We start from the raw sequence: 23567 nt of genomic DNA, 5'->3' as shown, positions 1-23567 counted from the left end.
TACAAAAAGAAATTCTATTTAAAATAACTGTGGATAATATAAAATACTGGGGAATCTACCTGCTAAGACAAAGCCAGGAACTATATGAACACAATTACAAAACACTTTCCACACAAATAAAGGCAGATCTAAATAACTGGAAGTATATCAAGTGCTCATATGTAATAAATATAATAAAAATGACAATCCTATCTAAATTAATCTACTTATTCAATGCTATGCCAAACAAACTGACAAGAAATTACAGTTAGAGAAAATAATAACAAAATTCATCTGGAAGAACAAAAGGTCAAGAATTTCAAGGGAATTAATGAAAAAAATGCAAATGAAAAATGGCCTAAGTATACCAGAACTAAAACTATATTATAAAGCAGTGGTCATTAAAACCATTTGGTACTAGCTAAGAGTGGTTGATCAGTGGAATAGGTTAGGTTCACAAGACACAATAGTCAATGACTATAGTAATCTTATGTTTAGTAAACCCAAAGACTTCACCTTCTGGGATAAGAATTCACTATTTAACAGAAAATGCTGGGGAAATTGGAAACTAATATGACAGAAGCTGGACATTGATCCACACCTCACACCATATACCAAGGTAAGGGCAAAATGAGTTCATGATTTAGACATAAAGAGTAATATTATAAGCAAAGTAGAAGAACATGGGATAGTTTACCTCTCAGATCTGTAATGAAGGAAGGAATTTGTGACCAAAGAAGAACTGGAACAGATTATTGAACATCAAATAGATAATTTTGATTATATTAAGTTAAAAAGTTTTTATACAAGCAAAACAACTATTTGGACATGTACACATATATTGTATTTAATTTATACTTTAACATATTTAACATGTATTGGTCAACCTGCCATCTGGGGGGGAGGGAAAGGAGGGGAAAAATTAGAACAAAAGGTTTAGCAATTGTCAGTATTGTAAAATTACCCATGCATATATCTGGTAAATAAAAACTATTAAATTTAAAAAAAAAAAAAAGGTTTTTTGTACAAACAAATGCAGACAACATTAGAAGGGAAGCAATAAACTGGAAAAATGTTTCCATTTAAAGGTTCTGATAAAGACCTAATTTCTAAAATATATAGAGAATTGACTCAAATTTATAAGAATACAAGCCATTCTCCAATTGATAAATGGTCAAAGGATACAAACAGACAATTTTCAGATGAAGAAATTGAAACCATTTCTAGTCATATGAAAAAATGCTCTAAATCACTATTGATTAAAGAAATGTACATTTAAACAATTCTGAAGACACCACTATACACCTCTCAGATTGGTTAAAATGACAGAAAAAAATAAGGACCAATGTTGGAGGGGATTGGGACATACTAATACATTGTTGATGAAGTTGTGAACTGATCCAACCATTCTGGAGAGTAATTTGGAACTATTCCCAAAAGGAGTATTAAAGTGTCCGCATCCTTTGATACAGCAGTGCTACTACTGTATCTGTATCCTAAGTAAATCAAAAAAAGGGAAAAGAACCCACATGCGCAAAAATGTTTATGGCAGCCATTTTTGAAGTGGCAAAAAACTGGAAACTGAGTGGATGCCCATCAATTGGAGAATGCTGTATAAATTATGGTATATGAATATTAATGGAGTATTATTGTTCTACAAAAAGTGACCAGCAGGATTTCAGAAAGGCCTGAAGAGACTTATATGAACTGATGCTAAGTGAAGTGAGTAGAACCAAAGGAACATTATACATAACAATAAGATTGTATGATGATCAATTGTGATGATCTTAACTCTTTTCAGCAGTGAGGTGATTCAGGCCAATTCCAATGCATTTGTGATACAGGGAGCCATCTTCATCTAGAAAGGATACCAAGGGGATTGAGTGTGGATCAAAACATAGTATTTGTACCTTTTTTGCTTACTTGCTTTTTTTTCTTTCTCATTTTCTTTCTTTTGATCTGATATTTCTTGTGTAGCATGATAAATGTGGAAATATGCATAGAAGAATTGCATTTATTTAACATATATTGTTTGCTGTCTAGGGGAGGTGATGGGGGAAGGAGAAAAACTTGGAACACAGGGTTTTGCAATGTTGAAAACTACATTTGCATGTATTTTAAAATAAAAGCTATTCTTTTTTTAAAATCATACTTCTTTAGATTTTGGATTTTTTCATTTCATTTTCAGAATGGCTGTGAAGTTGGGTCTAAGTATGAAACTTTCTACCATACCCCTATATTTTCTAGAAGAGCATTTTCTCATGTCATACGTGGTAAGATACAATTATTTCTCCTTGAATGGGTTGTTGGTTTTTCTAATGTTCCTTAAGGGTAAGGGATCATTTTATTTTGTTCCTGAGTATCTCATTTTATCACAGTGCCTTGCACTGAATAGATGCTTTGGAAATGACTGAAATATGGTAATTTTTGAACTAGCAGCATGCCTCAATCAATAAAATATTATACACAAAAAAATGCAGGAAAATTTAAGAATTTAGTCGATACATAGATGCTTTTCAGGAAATTAAAACTATTTTTCTTTACAGGAATGTTTTATGAATTTTTTAGCAGAACAATAATTATGAATATTTTTCCTCATTGGCATTTGAAAGGGTATAAGCTAAGTAGTTTATATGTATAGATACATTGTTTAAAAGTACAAGAAGTTTCTTTATTCTGGGAAAAGCAATGCTAGATTTGCCAGCACAAGTATAAACTAACCCAATTCTTTCATAATTCAAAGCGGAAAACAAAATTACCATGTTTTTTGCCCTTTATTCTGATTTTTTAAAATTAAAATAAGATAAACTAAAATTAAATTAAATTTTTAAATTTTTAAAAATTCTTTCTCAATAGGAAGATAATATAAAACAAAGTATTTAGGGAGCATTTATTGTGTCCTAGATAGTTATGCTAGAAAATGGGAATATAAAGACCAAAAAAGAAAATAGTCCTTGATATCAGAGTTTATATTCGATAGATAAGACTTGTACATATATACATATGTTTATATATGTATTTTACATATATATCATATGATCGATTAATAAACATGGATTAAGCACCTACTATGTGCCAAAGATCATCCCTAAGTGTTAGGGCAAAAGAAAGCCCCTGTCCTCAAGGAGTTTATAGTCTAATGGGTGAGAAAGCATGCAAACAATTATATGCTATTTACAGAATAAATAGGAAATAATTAACAGAAAGAAGGCATTGTAATTAAGATAGATTAGGAAAGGCTTCCTGTAGAAAGTGGCATTTTAATTGGAAGAAAAGGAAGTCAGAGAGATTAATAGGGTAGAGGAAGGAGGGTATTCCAGGCATAAGGGACAGTCAGAGAATCCAGAGCCAAGAGGTAGAATTTTTGGCTTGTGGAACAGTTAGGAAGCCAGTGCCACCATTCAAAGAGTAAGTATCAAGAAGTAAGGTGTAAGAAAACTTGGAAAGCATTTTTTAGGCACCTGCTATGTTCAAGAGTGTAAATTTGTTGCCTTTTCTATATGCTTAAAAATCAATCCAAATGTATTTCCTAATGTGTCTGGTTCAGTAGTATAATTATTATATACAGAAGATAGCTCCATATATATATATATATATATATATATATATATATATATATATATATATGTTGAACACCTTCCTTACCCTCTCTGAACCTCAGTTCCTTCATCCATAAAGTGAAGGTTAAATTAGATGAATTCTAAAGTCCCTTCTGGCTCCAAGTCTATGATCATATATTGAGGAAGGAATAATCCCTATTGTGATGACGTGTATTTATACCCAGTCATAGTATAGTGGAAAGAGCAATAGCTTGAGAGTCAAAGAACCAATTCTCATCTCTGATTCTACTATTATGACTTTTGGTAAGTCACTTATATATAAAATGAGGCAGTTGGATTAGATGGTCTTCAGACTGCATACCTACACACACTTCTAACTCTAAATTTAAGGTCCTGTGGTTTAAAATTACAGATTTATGGGTAAAATTACAAAAGCTAGAAGATTTTTTAGAATAGCAATATAAATGCCTTAGACTCACAATGTTCAATTTGGTAGGAGGAATTGAAAATTTTAAAAGAAATATTTTTTGCCAAGTTTCCTTAGTTTAATAATGTGTTTCTTCTATTTAAGGGAAAGAAACTTAGGAGTCAGCTGTATCATAAAATTGATCTCCAATTTTTTCTCTTCCTAATTCTGAATTTTGTTCCTTTCATAAGAATAATTATAGCTATTGGTATTTGCCTCGAAAAAGGCAGAGTATTTTAATGCCCAGCATCTTCTGATCTGAGTTTATGGAAATAATTCCCATGAAAACATAAATAGTAATTAGATAGCCAAAGTAGTTTATTTTTCATTTTGTTGTTTTGTTCATATTTGACCACTTTATAGACATTTTGTCTGCCAATACTTAAAAAAAAATAAAATGAGATTATTTCTCATTGTATCTTACCAATTCATATTTATCACAATATTGTGTGGATTTATTATCCATATCTCTCTGATAAATAAAATGTAAAATACATATGGAAAATATGCTTAATGTAATTTTTGCATTAATTTAGGTAAGAAAGTATGGCAAATATGCTTAATGTAATTTTTTGCATTGATTTAGGTAAGAAGAAAGAAGCTCTAAAAGATGCTAACAAAGCTATCAATTTGGACAGATTGAACCCAGTAGGTTTATTAATTTTGATATTAAGATAAATGATATTTGAAAGTACAAAGTTCATAAGAACTTTCCATATGCTCTGAATACTGAATATTTGTTGCCTGTTCTACTTATTTCTTTTTTGAAAGCTGTCTTTTTGCCTTATATCTCTTTAGAATATAATTTATTTCTTCAACTATGTTTTAAATCAGTGGAAATTTTGCATGAAGGACAACTTATCTCATTTTGCAGATGAGAACAATGAAACTCAGAGGTTAGGTGACTTGTCCAAGATCACAGAGCTAATTAATTGCCAGGTCAGCTCTGGAATTCCAGTTTCTTACTTCTTTTATCAATATTTACTATATTTGCCTTCCTAATTTAAATTTTTTTCTTATGTAGTTTAAAGATAACATCTTTATATTTATGTCTTCACTATTAAACTTTGCATTTTTCAGGATGTGTACTGTGTCAGAGCCCTAGTTTGGAACTCATACAAAGAAACTAAAAGAGCTATTTATGATTTAAACAAGGGCCTTAGGCTAAATCCTTACCATGCTTGTGCTTTGATACTAAGAGGAGCAACTGTCAATTCTCTTAATTCTAACATTAAAAATGACGAGAATAGAGATCATGAAAAGGTAAATACATTTTAAAAATATTTTACTTATATGCTATATTTTATAAATTGTATAGTTATAGTAAGAAATAAAGTAGAGAAAATTCAATTTAGAGTGATACTTATTTTCAGGAAATCATAAAATACAAATTATTGAAATTAAGTTCTGATGAAAGTCACTTATTCAAATGTTTATTTCAAAGCAGAATAAGAATTTTCAGGTATGACTTGTAGAGATGGTCCCATAAAATATCAAAAATGTCACATTTATTAGTTCTTATTTTTCAATAACTAAGAAAGAAAAATATGAATACCTCTATAAAAGTGTTGAATTCATAACTTCAATCCCTATACTTCAGACTTTTTACTTGATAATAATAATAATAATAGTAATAATCACCTATAGTTGAATAGTGCTTTAAGCTTTGCAGGGATAAATACAAGTGCCTATTTAGAATGTCACCTTTCGACATGATGGAAGACTTCATTTTCTAAGCTCAATCAATCATCAGAATTTCCTTTTTAGTGTCATAATAGAAAATTTTAGGGACAGTGATAATAACAGTGGTCATATCATCTTTCCTCATCAAAATAGTCTCGGCATATTGATTATAATTGATAAAAAATAAGAAATCATACAAATATACATTCTAAATAGAGCTAAATGGGCACTTGTAATATTAGAATTGACCTTTACTTAAAGAAATTTAAAATTTTTGTCAAGATGAACAATAATTTGAAATGATTGCTCTGGTAATTTGCCAGGTATGCTAACCTTGCAGAGCAAATAACAGATTTGACTGAGAGTCTGCCAAGATTTATTTAATATTTTGATGGTACCCTTTTATATTTTGAAAATCCTAGGTAGAAAAATAGGAAGGATATAATAGGGACATAATTAGTATTTTCATCAATCCTTCCACTAGAAGTGGAATTTTTTTGAAAAGAGAGAATGTAATAAGTGGAAACTAGCTATCTAGATAATGCTGAAAAGCAATATGATTTTCTGGAGCATATTTCAAAGATATTCAAATGATTTTACAGTGATGAGGAAGATCATGTTTTGCAAAAGATTTTCCAGATTGGTCAAGAGATTAAGTTTAAAGAGAAAAAAAGTTCAAATAAAATTATAAAACCAAGTACTAAGAGTAAGTCCTTGAACTCTGAAATTCTGTTCCATGATGACAAGTTTACCTCTCCCATTCCCTTGCTCTTTCTGAACTTGCTTTCTGACCTTATCCTTGAGTTCTTATTTATTCTTCCAATCCAGTGCCTCTTTTCTGATTCCTCTTGAATTCCTATCAAGCCCAGACCTCTTAGTCATTTCAGCATAGTGTTTATTTCCACCAAAAAATACTTTTCTCCTTTGACCTACCACCATTTCCCTCTTGCTAATCTCCAACCTTAAGTAAACCAAATATTCCCTTTCTTCCCCTTGTACTGGGCTCTTAAGTGCTTTTCAAATAATCAATAAAGCTATGTGGATTTCCAGCTTTAAAGAAGTTTCATGACTTTGACTAGAGCCTTATCTCTGCTTTTCAACTTTCCTATGTCATCAGTAAAAATCTGGATAGTCCTCATTCTAAATCTCTTTTTTAAAATTACCTCATCCCACATTCTCAGCAGATAACTTGGCTTTATTTTTCTGAGAAAATAAAGGTTTGTCAATAGAAGTTTCATCAAATTGCCTCTTTTTTATGTTAAAATTTCTTTACTTTCTATTCTTCTTGGCTGTTTTAAAAGAAGTGACTTTCATTCTTACCTTTCCTATTCATTCTCTATCTCCATTGACTCCTTAACACTGTGCCTATAAATATGCTTATTTTGTAATACTGGAGAAACTGAGGCAAGAAAGAGATTAGAGAGTTTTTAATATTTTATTAGGATTTCTGCGAGGGAGAGATTTTCTGGGACCAAAGGATCCATTTTTTGGTCCCAGGTCTGATGTCTTAAAGGATTCAGCTTTGAATGTGAGATTCTAATGAATTATATATGGCTCCAGAGGTCAGGGAGAGAAAGGCAAGGGGTGAAGTCCAAACAAGGTAAAATCAGGAATTTCCATGAATGGGCCATCAATTGGATTCTGACAGAGTGAGGGGTGAGGACCATAAATGCTGATAACAGGAGGATTTAGGAGCCAGGATGTCTAAACTAGAAGATTCTTATCTGCGATTATACATTTACACAGCCCTAATTATCTCAGTCCTAATGAACAGGAAAGGGGGATTTCAACCAGGGGGGTTGAGGCAAAACAATTTAGGGAAACTGAGGCAGAACAATAAAAGGAAACAGTGGGACAACAACTTTTTAACACTTTTGGGAGGGGAGGGATTTTCTTTCTGACTAGTATAAAGTAAGGATAAGCCTCTGGTTTATCCCTTAGCCCATTCAATTTCCTCATTGTTTTATAATCTGGTTTAATCTCCCATCATTTCACCAAAATTATTCCCACAAAATTAAGTGGATGCCCATCAGTTGGGAATGGCTGAATAAGTTAAATATATGAATATAATGGAATATTATTGTTCTATAAGAAACTATCAGTAGGATGATTTCAGAGAGGTCTGGAAAGACTTACATGAACCAATATTAAGTGAAGTGAGTAGAACCAAGAGAACATTGTACACAGCAACAAGAAGATTATGTGATCATCAACTCTGATAGATATAACTCTTTTCAACAATGAGATGATTCAGGTTAATTCCAAAAGACTTGTGATGGAGAGAGCCATCTGCATCTAGAGAGAGAACTGTGGAGACTGTGTGGATCACAGCATAATATTTTCACCTTTGTTGTTATGATTGGTTGCTTGGGTTTTTTTTTTTCTCTCATTCCCTGACCCCCGTTTTGATCTGATTTTTCTTGTACAGCATGATAAATGTGGAAATATGTTTAGAAGAATTGTACATGTTGAACCTAGATTGGATTATTTTCTGTGTCAGGGAGAGAAGGAGGAGGTCAGGAGAAAAATATGGAACATGAGGTTTTGTAAGGGTGAATGTCGAAGACTATCTTTGCATGTATTTTGAAAAATAAAAATCTATTAAAAAAAGAATCATCACCATCAGCTTCACCTCCACATTCTAAAATGCAGAGGAATTTTACATTTGACTTGCTGCTGAAATCTTCCATACATGTTGTCTCACTAGAATGTGAACTTCTTGAGAGTAAGGACTGTCTTTCCGTTCTATCTCTAGTGCTTAACATAGTTCTTTGCTCTTAGTGAGACATTAAAAAATTGTTCACACAAAGGTCATTCCTTTTGGGCTATTACCTTGGTTAGTTCTAACTTGTTTGTATAGGTGTATATTGGTTGGAATTGGGCCTTGGTTATGATTAAATTGAAGTATATGTAGTGATTATGTCTTCCTCTCTCCTTTTTTCTTTTTCCTTCTCTCTTTTCTCTCCCTTCCTCCCCTATTAATAAGCTCTAGGCTTGCCAAGTTTTCTTGCATAGGTGGGGTCAATTTCTTCTAAAATAAAGAAAAATTAGACTGGATTTTTGAGGCCCTTTCCTACTCTGACAGTCTGAGTCCATATAAAAGACAAAAGAGAATGTTTCCTTGTACAATCCTCCATGAAGCCTTCTCTGACTACACAAATGGAAGGTTTTTGGCTCTTGTTTTTTTTCTTCTTAAAGTTGCAATTGTTTCTTTTTTCTCTCATCACACACACACACACACACACACACACACACACACACACACATTTAAAGTCTGATCTTGTAGCTTTATCAATATAAGAAATAACCAGAACAGACACTCTTTCCAATGATATAGATTAGCAGTTATTACATAATTTACAGTCTTAAAAGATTTCCTGAGCACTAAAAGAATGTGACATGTCCATATGTAAAAAGAGGCAGAATTTGAATCCAATTGTTTCTGTCCACAAGGTTTAGACAACCTGAGTTGTTTTTTTAAAAAATCCCAACAAACTGTCAAATATGATTTCTGAGTCATTGTCAGTTAATTTTTGGAAGATCACAGAGAATAGGAGAGATGCCATAAGAATTGAGAAGGGCAAACAGCTACATTTTAAAAATAAAAGAAAATTTAGTCTATAAATTATACACCATTGAAGCTGACTTGAATTGCTAGCAGAATTATAGATTGTGGTATCAAAGGGATGGTTAGTGGAAAGAAATCTATGATCACAAAGTTTTGACATGTTTTTATCTTGCAGATTATATTAGTCCTATCTCAATTTGTTGATATTTTGATACTAAAATAGTAGATAAGGGGAATGATATATAAGTAAACTGTTTACTTATGTATTAAGAATGTGATTAAAAAAAAACACCTCATGGATAAAGTGTAGAAATATAGGACTAGACAGTAAGTAGTTTAGGGAAGTAGATTCAAAATTAGTTAAATGACCAGATCCAAAGCATATAATTAATGGTTTAATACCAGCTTGAAAAGAAACTCTCTTCACTCTCTTCCTCCATTGAAGTGGAGTACCCAGAAATCTGTCCTTTGCCTTGTAGGGGTCAAACATTTTTTTTAAAAACTTGAAGAAAGCCAAAGAAGATCTTGTTAAAATTGAATATGACATGAAGTTAGGAGGGGTAACAGATACATTGGGGGATACTCATGATCCCAAAGGATTTCATTTGGTTAGAACAATGAGCTAAATCTGACTGGAAATCCAAGGTCTACATTTGGGTTAAATTAAATACACAGCAGAAAAGAATAGACACATCAATGTATGTGGGGGGAAAGTTGGTAGTTTTTAGTTGCTGAAAGTGCAATGTAAACCAACATTCAAATAACAACTGAGAAAGCTAGTGCAATCCCAGGCTACATTAAGAGAAATATATTTTCCCAGAACCCAAAAGCATTGCTGTGCTCTGCCTAATCAGACCACATGTAATGTAATAGGATTTTTGGTAGGCCACATTTTAGAAAAGAGTTTGACAGGTTAGTGTGCATCCAGATAAGGGCAGCTGGGGTGGTGAGAGGACTGGAGATGTTATCACACAAGGATCCAATTGAATTCAGCATCCTCACTTTGAATAAAAAGTGACATGGTAACTATCTTCAAAAGATTTTGTATCTGAAAGGTTCACTAATGGAAGAGGGATTGTATTTGTTCTGTTTGGCCTTTGGTGACAATCACAATCAAAGCAATGGTTAAAAATTACAAAGAAGAATAATCAAGCTCTAACATTTATTAAAATCAGAAGTAGTGAATCTGAGGCTTGATGACTACTGTAGAAAGGATTCTTGGTCTGGTAGGTGAATCAGCCTCTGAGATCCTTACCAGCTCTGAGATTCTGATAGCATTTATTCTGTTTCTCAGAGTCTAGCATGGTTCATTGCCCATGGTAAATGTTTGTCGAATGAAAATGTCCATGTAACTACTTTAAATTAAAAAAAAAACAAACTTCAGTGGTTTCCATTACCACTTTGATAAAATATAAGTTCCTAAGCTTACCATGTTTGGCTCATCATAGTGTAGTTTTAGCTGACTTTTCCAAATATTCCATATTATTCCCCTTCCTACATTGTCGTTTCTAGCCAACCTGATATATCTTTTCCCCGAACTCAAAAATTGCATCTCCTAAATCATCGCCTTTGTACAGGCTACTTCACATATCTGGAATATCTTGGCTTTTAATGAGATGTTGCTTCCTATGGGAAACCTTTCTAGATTCCCCTTCCCTTGAGTTTCTTCTTATCTTCACTTTCCTCAAATTATCTGATATTCAATACTTATGCATCTAAATCATATCTCTTCAGAGAAAATTATAAATTATTTGAGGACAGTAACCTTTTTTTTATCCTAAGCATTTAGAATATTCCTTGAACATACTATGTGCTTAATGAATATACAAATTTGTGGTGAATTGAATGGGAGTAACATAGAAAGAAGAACCCCTTGCCTGTTCTAGCCTTCTCTCCTTAAAAAAAAGTTGCCATGTATTTATTCTATATGTACTTATATATGAATAATTTATATCCACTAACCAAATATAAATTGCTTGAGAACATGTATATTTCATTTTTTCTTTGTATCCCTAGCAGTTAGCATGCAGTTAGCATTTAATAGATGGCTTGTCATTTGATTGAATACATTTCCAGTAATTAACATGAGAAAATAATTGGGATAGAAACAATACTTATACTTCAAATATCTGTATCTGAACATATAATATTATTACAAACAAACTTGACATTTTAAAATAATTTGATAAATATGACCTCATAGATATCACTAAGACTTGGTGAGATGTGATACATGATTAGATCAGTATATAATATAAAGAAATATATCTTGCTCAGTTTTTTTTTAAAAAATAGTGATTTATTGGGCTACATGGAGCTGACCACAGTATTGTTTCACAGAAGTCAAATTCAAAGAATTCAGAATTTCAAAGAACTTTGAAATAATCTAAACCAACATCTTCATTTTACAGTTGAGGGAACTGAGTTTGTAAGAGAGGAAATGATTTAAGCAGGAGTCAACATAGATAGCAAATGGCTTTGGAAGGATTTAATTTCAGACATCTGAGTTCAAAAACAGTATTTCTGATTCAGGAAAGATTGGCCATGGCTTGGACCTTCCAATAGCTAAAACTCAAGAAAAAGACCAAGAGAAGTAAATTTTCCCCTAAACTAGGATTTAAAAGATTGGCAGAGGGTTTCATGAAGCAAAAAAGTCAAATTGTAAAGTATTTGTTTTGGATCAATGGTGGTGTACCTTATTTTCAAATACTGTATTCCATATACATTTACTGGTTTTTGACCACATATTTTTCTCTCTGAATCCTTATGCTCCTCAATTTCTAATTGATATGCCCAGACCTTAGTTATGTTTTCTACCTCTGGCCTCTGTTTTTTGGTGCTTTCAGAGAATAGTAGAAGCAAGGGCTTTGGCCTCAGGAATTCCCCTTGTGCCTTGATTCCCACCATTAAATAATTTTTGGTTTGATGTACTGTGAAAAGCTCTGTCACTTTATAGTGTAAATGACAGAATGATGAAAAAGATACATTTACTCTCCTTATGGAACTGAAACTCCAATGATCTTTAATACCTGAGAAGTTTTACATCCACATGAAAATCCATGAATTCAAAAATAGAACAATGGAAGTGATTTTTAAAAAAAAAGTCAGAACCAGATATTATATAATTGTAGGAATGTGCTAATGATTACCTAACCAACTAGAGGATATAAATGATATTTTGCCAATCCAGATGATAAGAATAGGACAGATAGAGTATAAAATAACTTAGAGAATTGTAACTATCTGGCCAACTATTAGAAATTGCATTTCATTAAAATCACAGCATCTTTTAAATTTTTGAATTTTTTTGAATGGCAATTACATCATTCAAGGTATTGCTACAATGAAGAATTGCTGTCCAGAGTTTAATAGTAACTCATAAAGATCTTGTGGTAAAGTGGAAGTTAAAGGAAACTTGGTAACCCATATCATCTTCAAAATGGGTTGGAAATCAAAGAAGATTGTTCCATTCATTCCTCCCTGTTCTTTAATGGTCTTAGACTCAAGCTTAAATAGTTCAGATTTTTGTCTTCAGAAAATAAAGAAGTTTTTTTTGTAAATCATTTGATTCTCAAGTGGAAAATTTCCACCTTTATTTTTCTTTTGAAGGAAAGATGTAGTATGTAAATTTTAAAAATCTGTAAATATCTGAACAATTTATCTTGTAAAGCAATGAAGCAATCAGTAATAAAATCTCTACCTTACAGCCATCTAATCATTGAATGTTTCTATTACCATTTAATATTTCTATTATTATTTAATTATTTGAGATTCATATGCTAGATTACTTATAAATTGTAAAATCACTTTTGCACCATAGAGAGATTTTATAAAACAATTAGTGTATAATTAGTAATGATAAACAAATTATTATCAAAAACAGTAATGATTTTTGAGATTAAAAATTTGCCAACATCATTTGTTACCACATTTAGACATCTCTAATGGAAATATCTAATAGAGAAATTGCTGGAATTTCTTTTCTTTTTTTTTTTTAAATAGGCTTATAAAATATGCCAGAAAAGCTTGCTCTTCTTGGATGTAACCAACTTTAAGAATCCTAAAATGGCAGAGTTCTTTGAAAAGTAAGTACTGAAACAGCTGAGAAGTTCCCAAATAGCAAAAGAATCATTTCTTTTAAGAGGCAGATTTTTTCCCTTCCATTAGACAATATTAATATTAAAAAGAGATTCTCTTACTCTTACTTACTTATTGTACAATCTATAGGAAAACATAAGAATCAAAACAGATACAAAGGGATGGAGGAGTTGAGACCTGTGTCAGTAAAGAGATTCCTCACAAAACAATGATCTTTCAAAATTATCAAATTAAAGGAGCTTGAAGGACTTTACATAATTAGAAGGGAAGAATTAACCCCACTATTAGGTACCAAGCTTGAAATAAATGAACCAATTAAAAAAAGACAACTTTTCAGACTCAGAGAAGACAGAAAAGATTAAATACTTTTGTTATTCTTTCCAAGCATGATATAATTGACTAGAAAGTGCTTTCTATTAGCCTCCTTAAAAAAATTATATTGGATCATTCACTTTTTAAAAAATATCTATAGGTTTTACCCCAGCCTCTTTCCCTGATGAACAATTTTTATTTCATAAAAATGTGTATTCCTTTAAATGTCCATGAAATATATGAGTGTAAGCACATGGGGGCATGTATGGAGGCTTAGACATATGTATGGTATTAGACCTAAGCTTCTACTGGTCTAGGAAACTAGGTAAGGAAATGTCCTTTACCAATGCAGCTCTTTTGCAATTTACTGCCTTAGAGAGTTCCCTGGAGGTACTGAGGGGTTAAGTGGTCACAAAGCTATTCTGTATCAGAGATGACACTTTATCCCAGGTCTTCTTGATTCTAAGTTATCTATCTGCTATGCCATACTTCTGCTCATTGTCATATGCACATATATTCATACATACAAACAAACTCATATGTATTAGAGCATATCTGTCAGCATGATCTAATTAACTGAATAGGACAATATTCAAATAGGTATGTGCTACAGGTTCTTTTTGTGATTAAGAAAAGCAGGGGACTAGGTACAGAAAATTATTCATTTGTGTTTTGGTTTTGTTTGTTTTGTTTTTGTAAACAGATATTTTTAAGATTTTAGTTTAATATGATACTAAGTTTTTGCATGCTTCTTTCTCCTGAATAGTAAAGAGAGCAACTTAAGTATTTGATGACAAAATTGTCTGCTATTGTATGAATAAGGATTTTTAATATAACTTATTACTAGAATTACTCTAAACACTTATCCGAAAGAAAAGATTCCTTCAGTTATGGAAACTATAAAATCCCTCAGTGAATTGAACAGCTGTCTTTTCTTTGATCTTGCTTTTGGTTTTTCTATTACTCTTTGAAATGAATACTAAATGCCTAAATTATCATGTATATATGTGTAGGGTATCAACATAAATGATGCATCCTCAAACTGTTAAAAATGTGTTTTGACCCAAATAGGTCTTCCATAAGAGAAAGCAAACTACAATATTTTCTTTGTGCATATTTAGGTACCAATATTCTGTTAATAGGGACTGGAAAAAAATCTAAATTTCACTTCTTTAATAAGCAAGTTTCTCATTTCTGCCAGTGAAGCTTATTTTTCCTTTATACCACATTTTGTTTTACTTTGAGAAAAAAAAGTTTAGTTTTATCCTAAATTTTTTTTTCCTGAGGATATGAAAATGTTCGTTTTCTCTGGATTGGTCTTTATCAGATAGGCTTGGTGCTGAACTGGGCTCAGTACCAACAGTTTTAGATGCAGATTCGTGGTACAGTGAAAGTAGAAAGATGTTCTCTCCATCTGGCTTTTTTTTTTTTTATTTGAGTCTCTTGGAGAGGATGTAAAAATTGGTTAGCATTTGACCACTGGAACATAATTTCTTCAATCAGTCAATAAGCATTTATTAAATGCCCAAAATGTGTTAAATGCTGGATATATAAAGAGAGACAAAAGACAATCCTTAGCCTCAAGGAGTTCACAGTCTAATTAGGGAGATAACAAGCAAACAAATATATATCAACAAGTCACCTAGAAGATCATTAGGAAGTCAGAGAGGGAAAGCACTAGAATTAAGAATGATTGCAAAAGGCTTAGTGCAGAAGGTAGAATTTTAATTGAGTGGGAACTTGAAAGGAGCCAAAGAAGCCAGGAAGCAGAAAGGAGAGAGAACATTCTGGCCATTGGGAAATCAGAGAAAATGTCTAGGACTGAGAGATGTAATGATTTGTCTGTGGAACAGCAAGAAGGCCAGGCTCATAGGAATGGGGGTGACAAGGGTCATAAAGTGTGAGAATGAAAAAATAAGGAAATTTAGATTATGAAGGACTTTGAATGCCAGAGGATTTTGTATCTGAATCTTGGAAGTGAAAGGAATTCGCTGAAGTTTATTGAGTATGATTAGAGGTAGTATTGATTATGATTGGTATAATAAGGTCAGACTTATACTTTAGGAAATCACTTTGGTGTCTGACTGGAAGATGTGTTGAAATGGAGAAACTTGTCACAGGTAAATCTACCAGTTGGTTGTTATAATAGTTAAGGCATTAAATGATGAGGGACATGTGCCAGGAGGATGATAATATCAGAGAAGAAGGAGGAGAACATTTTATTAATGCTATGAGGGTGAAATTGAAAAGCTTTGACAACAAATTGTATATGAGGGATGAGAGATAGCAAGGAAGCAAGGAGGAGACCTAATGAGAGAGCCTGGGGGACTGGGAGGATGGTGTTACCCTCAACAGTAATTGAGAAGTTTGTAAATCAGGAAGATTTAGTGTTGGGGGAGGAATAATTAGTTCGGTTTCAAACATGTTTAAGATGTTTACTAGACATTGAGTTTGAGAAGTCTGAAAGGCTATTGGAAATATGAGACTGGAGTTAAGCAGAGAGTTAAATGAAAGAGGTAGATTTGAGAATAATAAGCAAATCCAGGGGTGCTGATGAGATTACCAAATAAAGGAATAAAGAGAGGGCCCAAAACAGAGCCTTATGGAATGCCTACAATTGGTGGGTGTGAATTGGATGGGAAGCCATTAAAATTGACTGAGAAAGAGTGTTCAGATAGATAGGAGGAGAAACAGGAGTGAGTGATACCCTGAAAGCCTAAAGAGAAGAGAGAAATTAGGAGAAGGTGGTGACTGACAGTGATCACAGGCTCCAGAGAGTTTAAACAGAATGAGGGTTAAGAAAAAAAAATCACTGATTTGTAATTATGATATCGATGGTAACTTTGGAGAGAAGAATTTTGGTGAAATGATGAAATTGAAAGCTGGATTGTAGGGGATTAAGAAAAAAGGAAGGAGAGGGAGAGGAGGCACCTTTTCAAAGAATTTAGTCAAAGGGCAGAAGAGATATAGGATAGCATAGGGATAGAAGGGTCAGTGAGGGGTTTTGTGCAACTGAGGGAGTCATTGGGCATGTTTATAAGTAGTAGAGAAGAAGCCAAGGGACAAGATAAGAAGAGATCAAAGATAAGTGATAAGGTAGAGATGGCAGAAGGTACAATCTGTTGAAATAAATGGGATGGAATAGATCACTTGTGCAGGTAGAGAAGTTTACCTTGAAAAAGAGAAGGGTCAAATCTCTGTGTGAGATAAGGATGAAAGAGGAGATAGTGGCAGAAGGCACCTAAGTGATATGAATATGAACTAAGGAAGAAGAGAGAAAAGGAATTTCATAGTCAACAATCTCAATTTTTTTCACTAAAATATAAAGCAAAGAAGGGGAGAGTCGTGGGTGGTTTAAGGAGGAGTAAAAAGATTTGGAAGAACCACTACAGAGAATAGTATAATAAATTATAAGGGAGATACAGCAGGATTACCTAGCAGCAATAAGGACTTAATTGAGGTTATTATAACAGAAATTTGAAGTGGCTTTACTCAAAATGATTGCACAATTTCCTCTACCTTGATGTACTATCACATGTGCAGGAATGAAGGCAGCAAACTTGGGAGTAGTATAAGGATGAGGTTTGCAAGCGTGCAATACGGTATAAAGAGTCTGGGGACTAAAGAGAAGTCAGTATAGAATTGCACTGGTTCATCAAGAGGTCAAGATGGTGAAAAGAGAATATAGTGGCTAGTGCATAGATGATGGCCTGGGAGAAAACCGAGAATTTAGGGGATCTGTGATCACAGTATGGACAGAGTAGGTTTTGGTCTAGGAGTGCTGAGGGAAAGGTGGAAAGCCAATAGATTATGATCAAAATAACTATTTCAGAATTCTTCAGCATTTGTGGGGGGTACCAAGATCAAGATCTTTGTGTGTGACTGGGATGGGATGGAAGATTGATTCATGGGTAGTAAATTGGCTTAGGGATTAAGTGATTAGGGTGTTTGAGGGTCTCTGTCTCTGTCTGTCTCTGTCTCTGCATATGTATGTATTCATACATGCATACATACACACACACACCCATAGATATACATTCATATATCTCCTAATATAAATGCAGGAGTTGGGGAAGAGAGAAAGATTGTGGAACAGGTATGGAATTCATTGAGGAAGGAAAGAGAATATCCTGGAGGTCAGTAGACAATATCTACCCGGATTTTACTTAAGTGAAAAATGTGGAATATGTACATATATATACAAGTGGACCTTAAGGTAAAAAAAGTTACTGAGTGATAGAAGTAGGGGGATAACCAGGAAATGGTGATAGGGGACAAGGAGTGTTCTAAATCCCCTATCTTAACCAGTGTGACAAAGGGAAGGAGTGGAAGTATAGCCAGTGCTAGAAAGGGGGACTGAAGGGCCTTTTTCTTTGGGCGGAGTCAAGACTTGATGATTACTAGAAGATGGAAGGAGTGGGAGAAGAAAAGAAAAAAAGATGAAGGGAAGGGAAGTTCATTGATTATGGAACAATCATTCTGATGAGATAAGGAATATCTAAATGAAATTAGGTTTATTTGAGGTCTAGTTGCAGATTAGAGGTATAGGAAGTCAAATGGAGCTCCCCTGCAACCCCTTTGGATTCGGCGCAAGGATACAGAGTTAAATGAGGTCTAGTAGCAGCACAAGAGTCCTCTGTAAAGGAATTTACAGACCCAAAAACCTAGATTGATAAAAGAGGTTTATTGTGGGGTTTGGAAGTAAAGTTTAGTTGGTAAAGTTGAGGGTAGAGATAAGAGGGCACCGGAGCTACAGGTCCGGTGGGCAGAAATCCTTGATATGACTGGCATAAGGATGCCATGTCTGGGAATCTCTGCAAAAAGTGGACTCCAGCTTCCCTTTTTTATCATAGGTGGCTTTTGGTAATCTTGAAGGGGCTCGTGGGTGGAGTCCCACGTTGGCTCCTGGATGGGTTTCAGCCAGGATTAGAATTTGAATAGAATTCAATGGATTTTTAGATAAGGAGGAAACTGTTTGTGCTTGGGGTGGGGGTTGGGAAACCTGAGCAGATCTGGGAAAGCCCAAGTTGGCTCAGATCCCATGGGGGCTGGGAGAGTCTGTTATCTCCCATTGGAATTCATGGGGGTTGGGAATAAGAAAGGAATCTTAACCCATATCATTTCCAGAGGGCAAAGTAAAAAGGATAACTAGCTAGCATTTGATTGGGATGTTAGAATAGAAGAAGTGAAGGATATAAAGAATAAGAAATCAGGTAGTGGTGGATAGGACATGGAGTCTAAACAGTGATTTGCAGGAGGTTAGAATCACTAGGATGTATAAGAATATGGCCAGCTATGAATATATTTATCATAAAGTGGAAGATATCTCTCCTCTTTCAGAGGAAGAAGACACAAGCAGCACAAGATGAAGTCAGTGGGCCAGCACCATCAGATGGGATACTCCTTTTTTGGTCCTTGTTGCTCCTCTCCTCTTCCCTCAAAAGAATGGAGATTAGATCACTCAGAAGAAGTTGGAATTTGAGCCTGCAGAGTAGATGATGGAATGACCCCATTTGGAATTTTCTTAGCAAAGATACTTATAGTGATTTGCTGTTTCCTAATCATTTTACAGATAAGGAAACTGAGGCAAACTGGATAAAGTGACTTGCCCAGGTCACAGAACTAGTAAGTGTCTGAAATCAGGTCTTTCCGACTTGAGATCCAGCACAATATCCACATGCACATGGATAATCTATATCATAATGTTTGCCTTCTCAAGGAGGAATGTGGAAAGGAAGGGAAAAAGTTTTGAACTCATAATTATAAAAAATGAAAGATATTTTTGTTTACATGTAATTAAGAAAAAAATTTAAATGTAAGTTAGAATGAGATTTTGGATATGGATTGGTGAGCTGATTTTCAGCAGTGATGGGCCACCTTGAAAATTTCTGAGCAGGATTGGAATAGCCCAAATTTTAAGTGAGAGTAATGAGGGCCTAAACTTGACCAGTGTCAGTTGGAATGAAAAGGAAGGAATAAAAACATAGATATGGTAGAGATGGAATCCACAGGGTTTAGTGAACCATGGTGGTTTATACCAGGTATTTTTGGATTCTGAGTCAGAAATTGGCAGAGATACTATATTGTAATTTTGATAGTTTTTTTTTGGGAGGGTTTGACCACATTGATTTTGGATGAATTAGCTTTGGTCAATAAGCTGTACTTTTCTACAGTGTGTTTTCATTAAATAACCTCTGATTATGCCCAGCTTTGTGGCAGACAATCCAGGATCATTGTGAGCCTGCAAGAACTACAAGAATTGCAAAAGCAGCTTAAGGACCAAAAGCAATTTTAAGACCCATTTTTCAGTCTTATTAACACCTATTCCTAAAGTAGTTCCATCCACCAGGAAAAAAATCCACAAATTGGCTTGTCAACAACTCCAGGCAATGAAGAAGCAAGATTTCTTTGCTTTCCTTCCATCCCCTAACTGTTGTTATATTCATTCATCTTTTCTAACCATTAAAATTGAATTCCAGGGATGTAAAGACTGTGGATCTCAGCTATAATGAACTCATCAGCCTGGTATTTGTACATGGACAATTCTAAGTTTGAACTATTGATCTGGAGTTAAAATCCTTGCATGTACTTATGGATGACCTTGTACTACATTTAGTTTAGTGGTTCTAGAGATCAGTTGGCTATTGAAGCACATTTGTGAGACTTGGGGAAGTCACATTCCATCCTTGGACTTCTAGAAGAAGTGTGTAAACTAACCATGATGCTATAAGTGCCAGCCAGAACTTTCATCAGAGCTTGCTTTCTGGTATCAAGCTGTTGCAGTATGTTTAGTATAGGCAAGGCAGAGAAGCTGACTCCACATAGAACAGTTGATGGTATAACTGATCTATTTCTAGGAACCCCTGTGCTGAAATTCAGATCTACTTATTGGTCAATCCAAGGATGGTAGGCAGCCCTGTCAGAGACAGTGAAGGTGTGTGTTATCTGATTCTCTCCTATTCCTCTTGGAATTATTCATCAGAAAGAATAGTAAAGAGCAGAGACTTTACTCTGACTAAAAGAAGAGTATTTAATACTATCATTCTCCAAAAACTAGCATATGCTTCTCTATATACATGATTTTATGGACCAATTGACAGAATTGATGAAAATTACCAAATTAGACATCAAGAAGAATGTAGAGCTCCATCTGGTTCTAAAAGGAAGGCATTAGTGTTGGCCTTCCATATCCATTTAGAGCTGTTACTAATATTAGCTTCTGCCATTTAACTTCTGCAATGGCCGTGGAAGTGTTTGAGAAGTTGATAAATTTCTTATTTTAAGATTTATGGGAAAGATTATTTTTAAGCAAAACAAACTTTAAAGAATGGATCATGAAGAAAGGTTTAAAAGAATATAGAAAGAAAAAGGAAAGAATGAAGGAAGGAAGGAAGAAAGAAAGGAGGGAAAGAAAGAAGGAAAACATAATAAAGTGTTCTTTTCTCAAATAAGGGAAAGAGAAAAGGGGCAGGGAAACAGAAACAAATTGTACCAAATATAGTGCACTCATGCTGAACATACACATCTGTCACCACTCTTTATTAAGCAACAGTGAGAAATAGAAAGAAAAGTATAAGAAAATAGGATGGAAGGAAATTACAGTAGTCATAACTGAATGTGAATGGAATGAACTCACTCATAAGATGGAAGGTGATAGAATGAATTAGAAACCAGAATCCAACAAAATATTGTTATTACAAAATACATTTGAAACAAATATAGACACAGAAATAAGGGACTAAAGCTGTATTTATTATACTTCAGTTCAGGTTTACAGGCAGAGGTAACAGTCATGATCTCAAATAAGGCAGCAGCAAAAATAGTTTTAATTAAAAGAGATAAACAGGAAAACTACATTTTGCTGAATTATAAATCTAAATTAATAAGACACCAAATTGACATAAATGCTAAATATGTATTCAGATGGCATAGCATCTGCATGCTTAAAAAGAAAAGTTAAATGGTGCATAGGGAGTCACCTTGGACTCCTTGCTATCCTTTTCTCCCACAAATACATATTTCCAATATGTTACTAACACCTGTGGATTTCACTTTTTGATTTCAGCATCTTCTCTTGAATACTATTGCTCTCTTCTGACATAGCCATCACTCCAAAGCAGGTCTTTATTGCCTTTTGCCTGCAATATTGCAATAATTTGCCAGTGGGTCTGCTTGTCTTTTGAGAACTTTTACTCATAAGCTCTGCAAACTCTTATCTATTTGGGAATGGGTTTTGTTTGAAGTTGCTCCCTAACTCTATTTCCTGACCAGTTTTTTTTAATTTTGACTTTAAACACAGATTTTTTATTCTTATACCAAATCCATTTATTTCCTTGCAGTCAGTCAATTCACTATTGTATAATGATCTGCCATTTATCCTTGGCCCTTAACACACTGACTTCTGTGAAAGAATGCCATAAAAGGGCCATAGCTGCCACAATATCTCCTTTGCCCTGCCTCAGTACAAATCCTATTCTCTGCTCAGTAGTTTCCTGTTGCTCTTTTCTTAGGATTTCTGTGTCTGTGTCTGTGCCTATTAACAGTGCTACTTTCTTTGGGCAGATAGGTCTAGCTGGAGAAGAAATAAAATATTTTTATCACATTTTTTCCTCTGGGGCTGAAATCACTATTTTGGCACTTGAGTTTTTGATGAGGACACTGACCAAACTAACCAAATACTGAAAAGATTTCCTTATCTCTGGCTTATTCTCCTATCTCCCAAACAGCTGGCTTTCATTGAACACTGACTTCTTCTATTTTCAGTCTAAACTCCAAGTCAAAAAGTTGGTTTAAAAAAGACCACAAAAAAAAACAACCAGCACTAGAAATCTGGCAATGTTGAAGGCAATGCCTGATATTAAGGCAAAGGCTATCTTTTCTACTATTTTATATTGCCTACTAAGTTCAAGGAGTCTTCTGTGTCTACTTATATTGCCAGCAGCCACAGAGATCCAAGACTTATTATTAGAGTTCAGAGTGATGCCAGATACAGGTTCTGATATTCTGCTGAAGCTTTGTCAGAGAATGACCTTTCCCAAGTTCTACAGCTCCAAGAAATATCCTTTTTAAAGTGTCAGGGGATAACTAGTTTCTACGAAGCATTTAGGCAAATTGTTTGGGGGGAAGAGAGTCCAATTCCCCATGGCCCTCTATCAAAAGGAGAACCCAGGAAAGACAAAGAATCTCTAAATTCCTTAAAGTGATCCCTATGGTAGTTTCAATTCAGAGATGCTTGGCAACTGCAATATATAAATAAGGTTCAACATGAAGCTATAAATTAAATGCAAATTTTAACAAAAATCTAACCCTTAAGCTTAGAGTATTTTTTCCTGCCTAAAAAATAAGTTTTCCATATTACTGAAAACATACATAAATATACATATACACTTACATACATGCACGCAATAAAGTTTTTTTTCTGGAAGATTGGGTAGGGAACAGGAAAATAAATGTTTGGAGAAAGAAGAAAACAAAGCATTATTGGAAATGTTTTTGTCTTTTGTAGTTTTTCTGTTTAATTAGATTGTATTACTTTTTAGAAAGCCCTAAAGGTGCTTTGGGATCTGTGAAATTTAGACACAGCTCCCCAAAGGTTACATATGAAGATAAGTATACTTAATAAAGGTGAAATTATTTGAATCCCTTAGAAGAGAGGTATTGTATAAATTCATCATACCATCCTCATTCTGGGCATATTTGCATATCTGCATAGAAAAGTCACAATCATGTTTTTCCCTTATCCAATTAATTTTTTATCTGGATTACTGGTGGTAGAAGATTTTAAAACATTCAGTTCCACTAACTTTGCTACAGAATAAAAAATAAAACACCAAGCAATTTAACTAGAAGAAAGTATCAAAGGAAATGAAACCAGATTTGCAATTACCTAAAAAGGAATCTG

At 33.8% G+C, this 23567-nt stretch overlaps 1 protein-coding gene across 3 annotated transcripts in view; it reads left to right on the top strand.

Annotated features, from left to right (window-relative positions):
* LOC141543288 (uncharacterized) overlaps positions 1-23567 on the top strand; it is a 68243-nt gene that overhangs the window by 24404 nt on the left and 20272 nt on the right. For all 3 annotated transcript variants that reach the window (XR_012482402.1, XM_074268276.1, XM_074268275.1), the window contains 4 exons: positions 2168-2252; positions 4592-4653; positions 5086-5268; positions 13259-13341. Coding sequence is in view for 2 of the 3 variants with exons in the window: in XM_074268276.1 (XP_074124377.1) it covers positions 2168-2252; positions 4592-4653; positions 5086-5268; positions 13259-13341 (413 nt within the window). In the remaining variant the exon portion in view is untranslated. The remainder of the gene's footprint in view (positions 1-2167; positions 2253-4591; positions 4654-5085; positions 5269-13258; positions 13342-23567) is intronic.

This window comes from Sminthopsis crassicaudata, chromosome 5 (assembly GCF_048593235.1).
Source record: "Sminthopsis crassicaudata isolate SCR6 chromosome 5, ASM4859323v1, whole genome shotgun sequence".
NCBI classification, from domain to species: Eukaryota; Metazoa; Chordata; class Mammalia; order Dasyuromorphia; family Dasyuridae; genus Sminthopsis; species Sminthopsis crassicaudata.
This window is presented reverse-complemented; position numbering and strand designations above follow the sequence as displayed.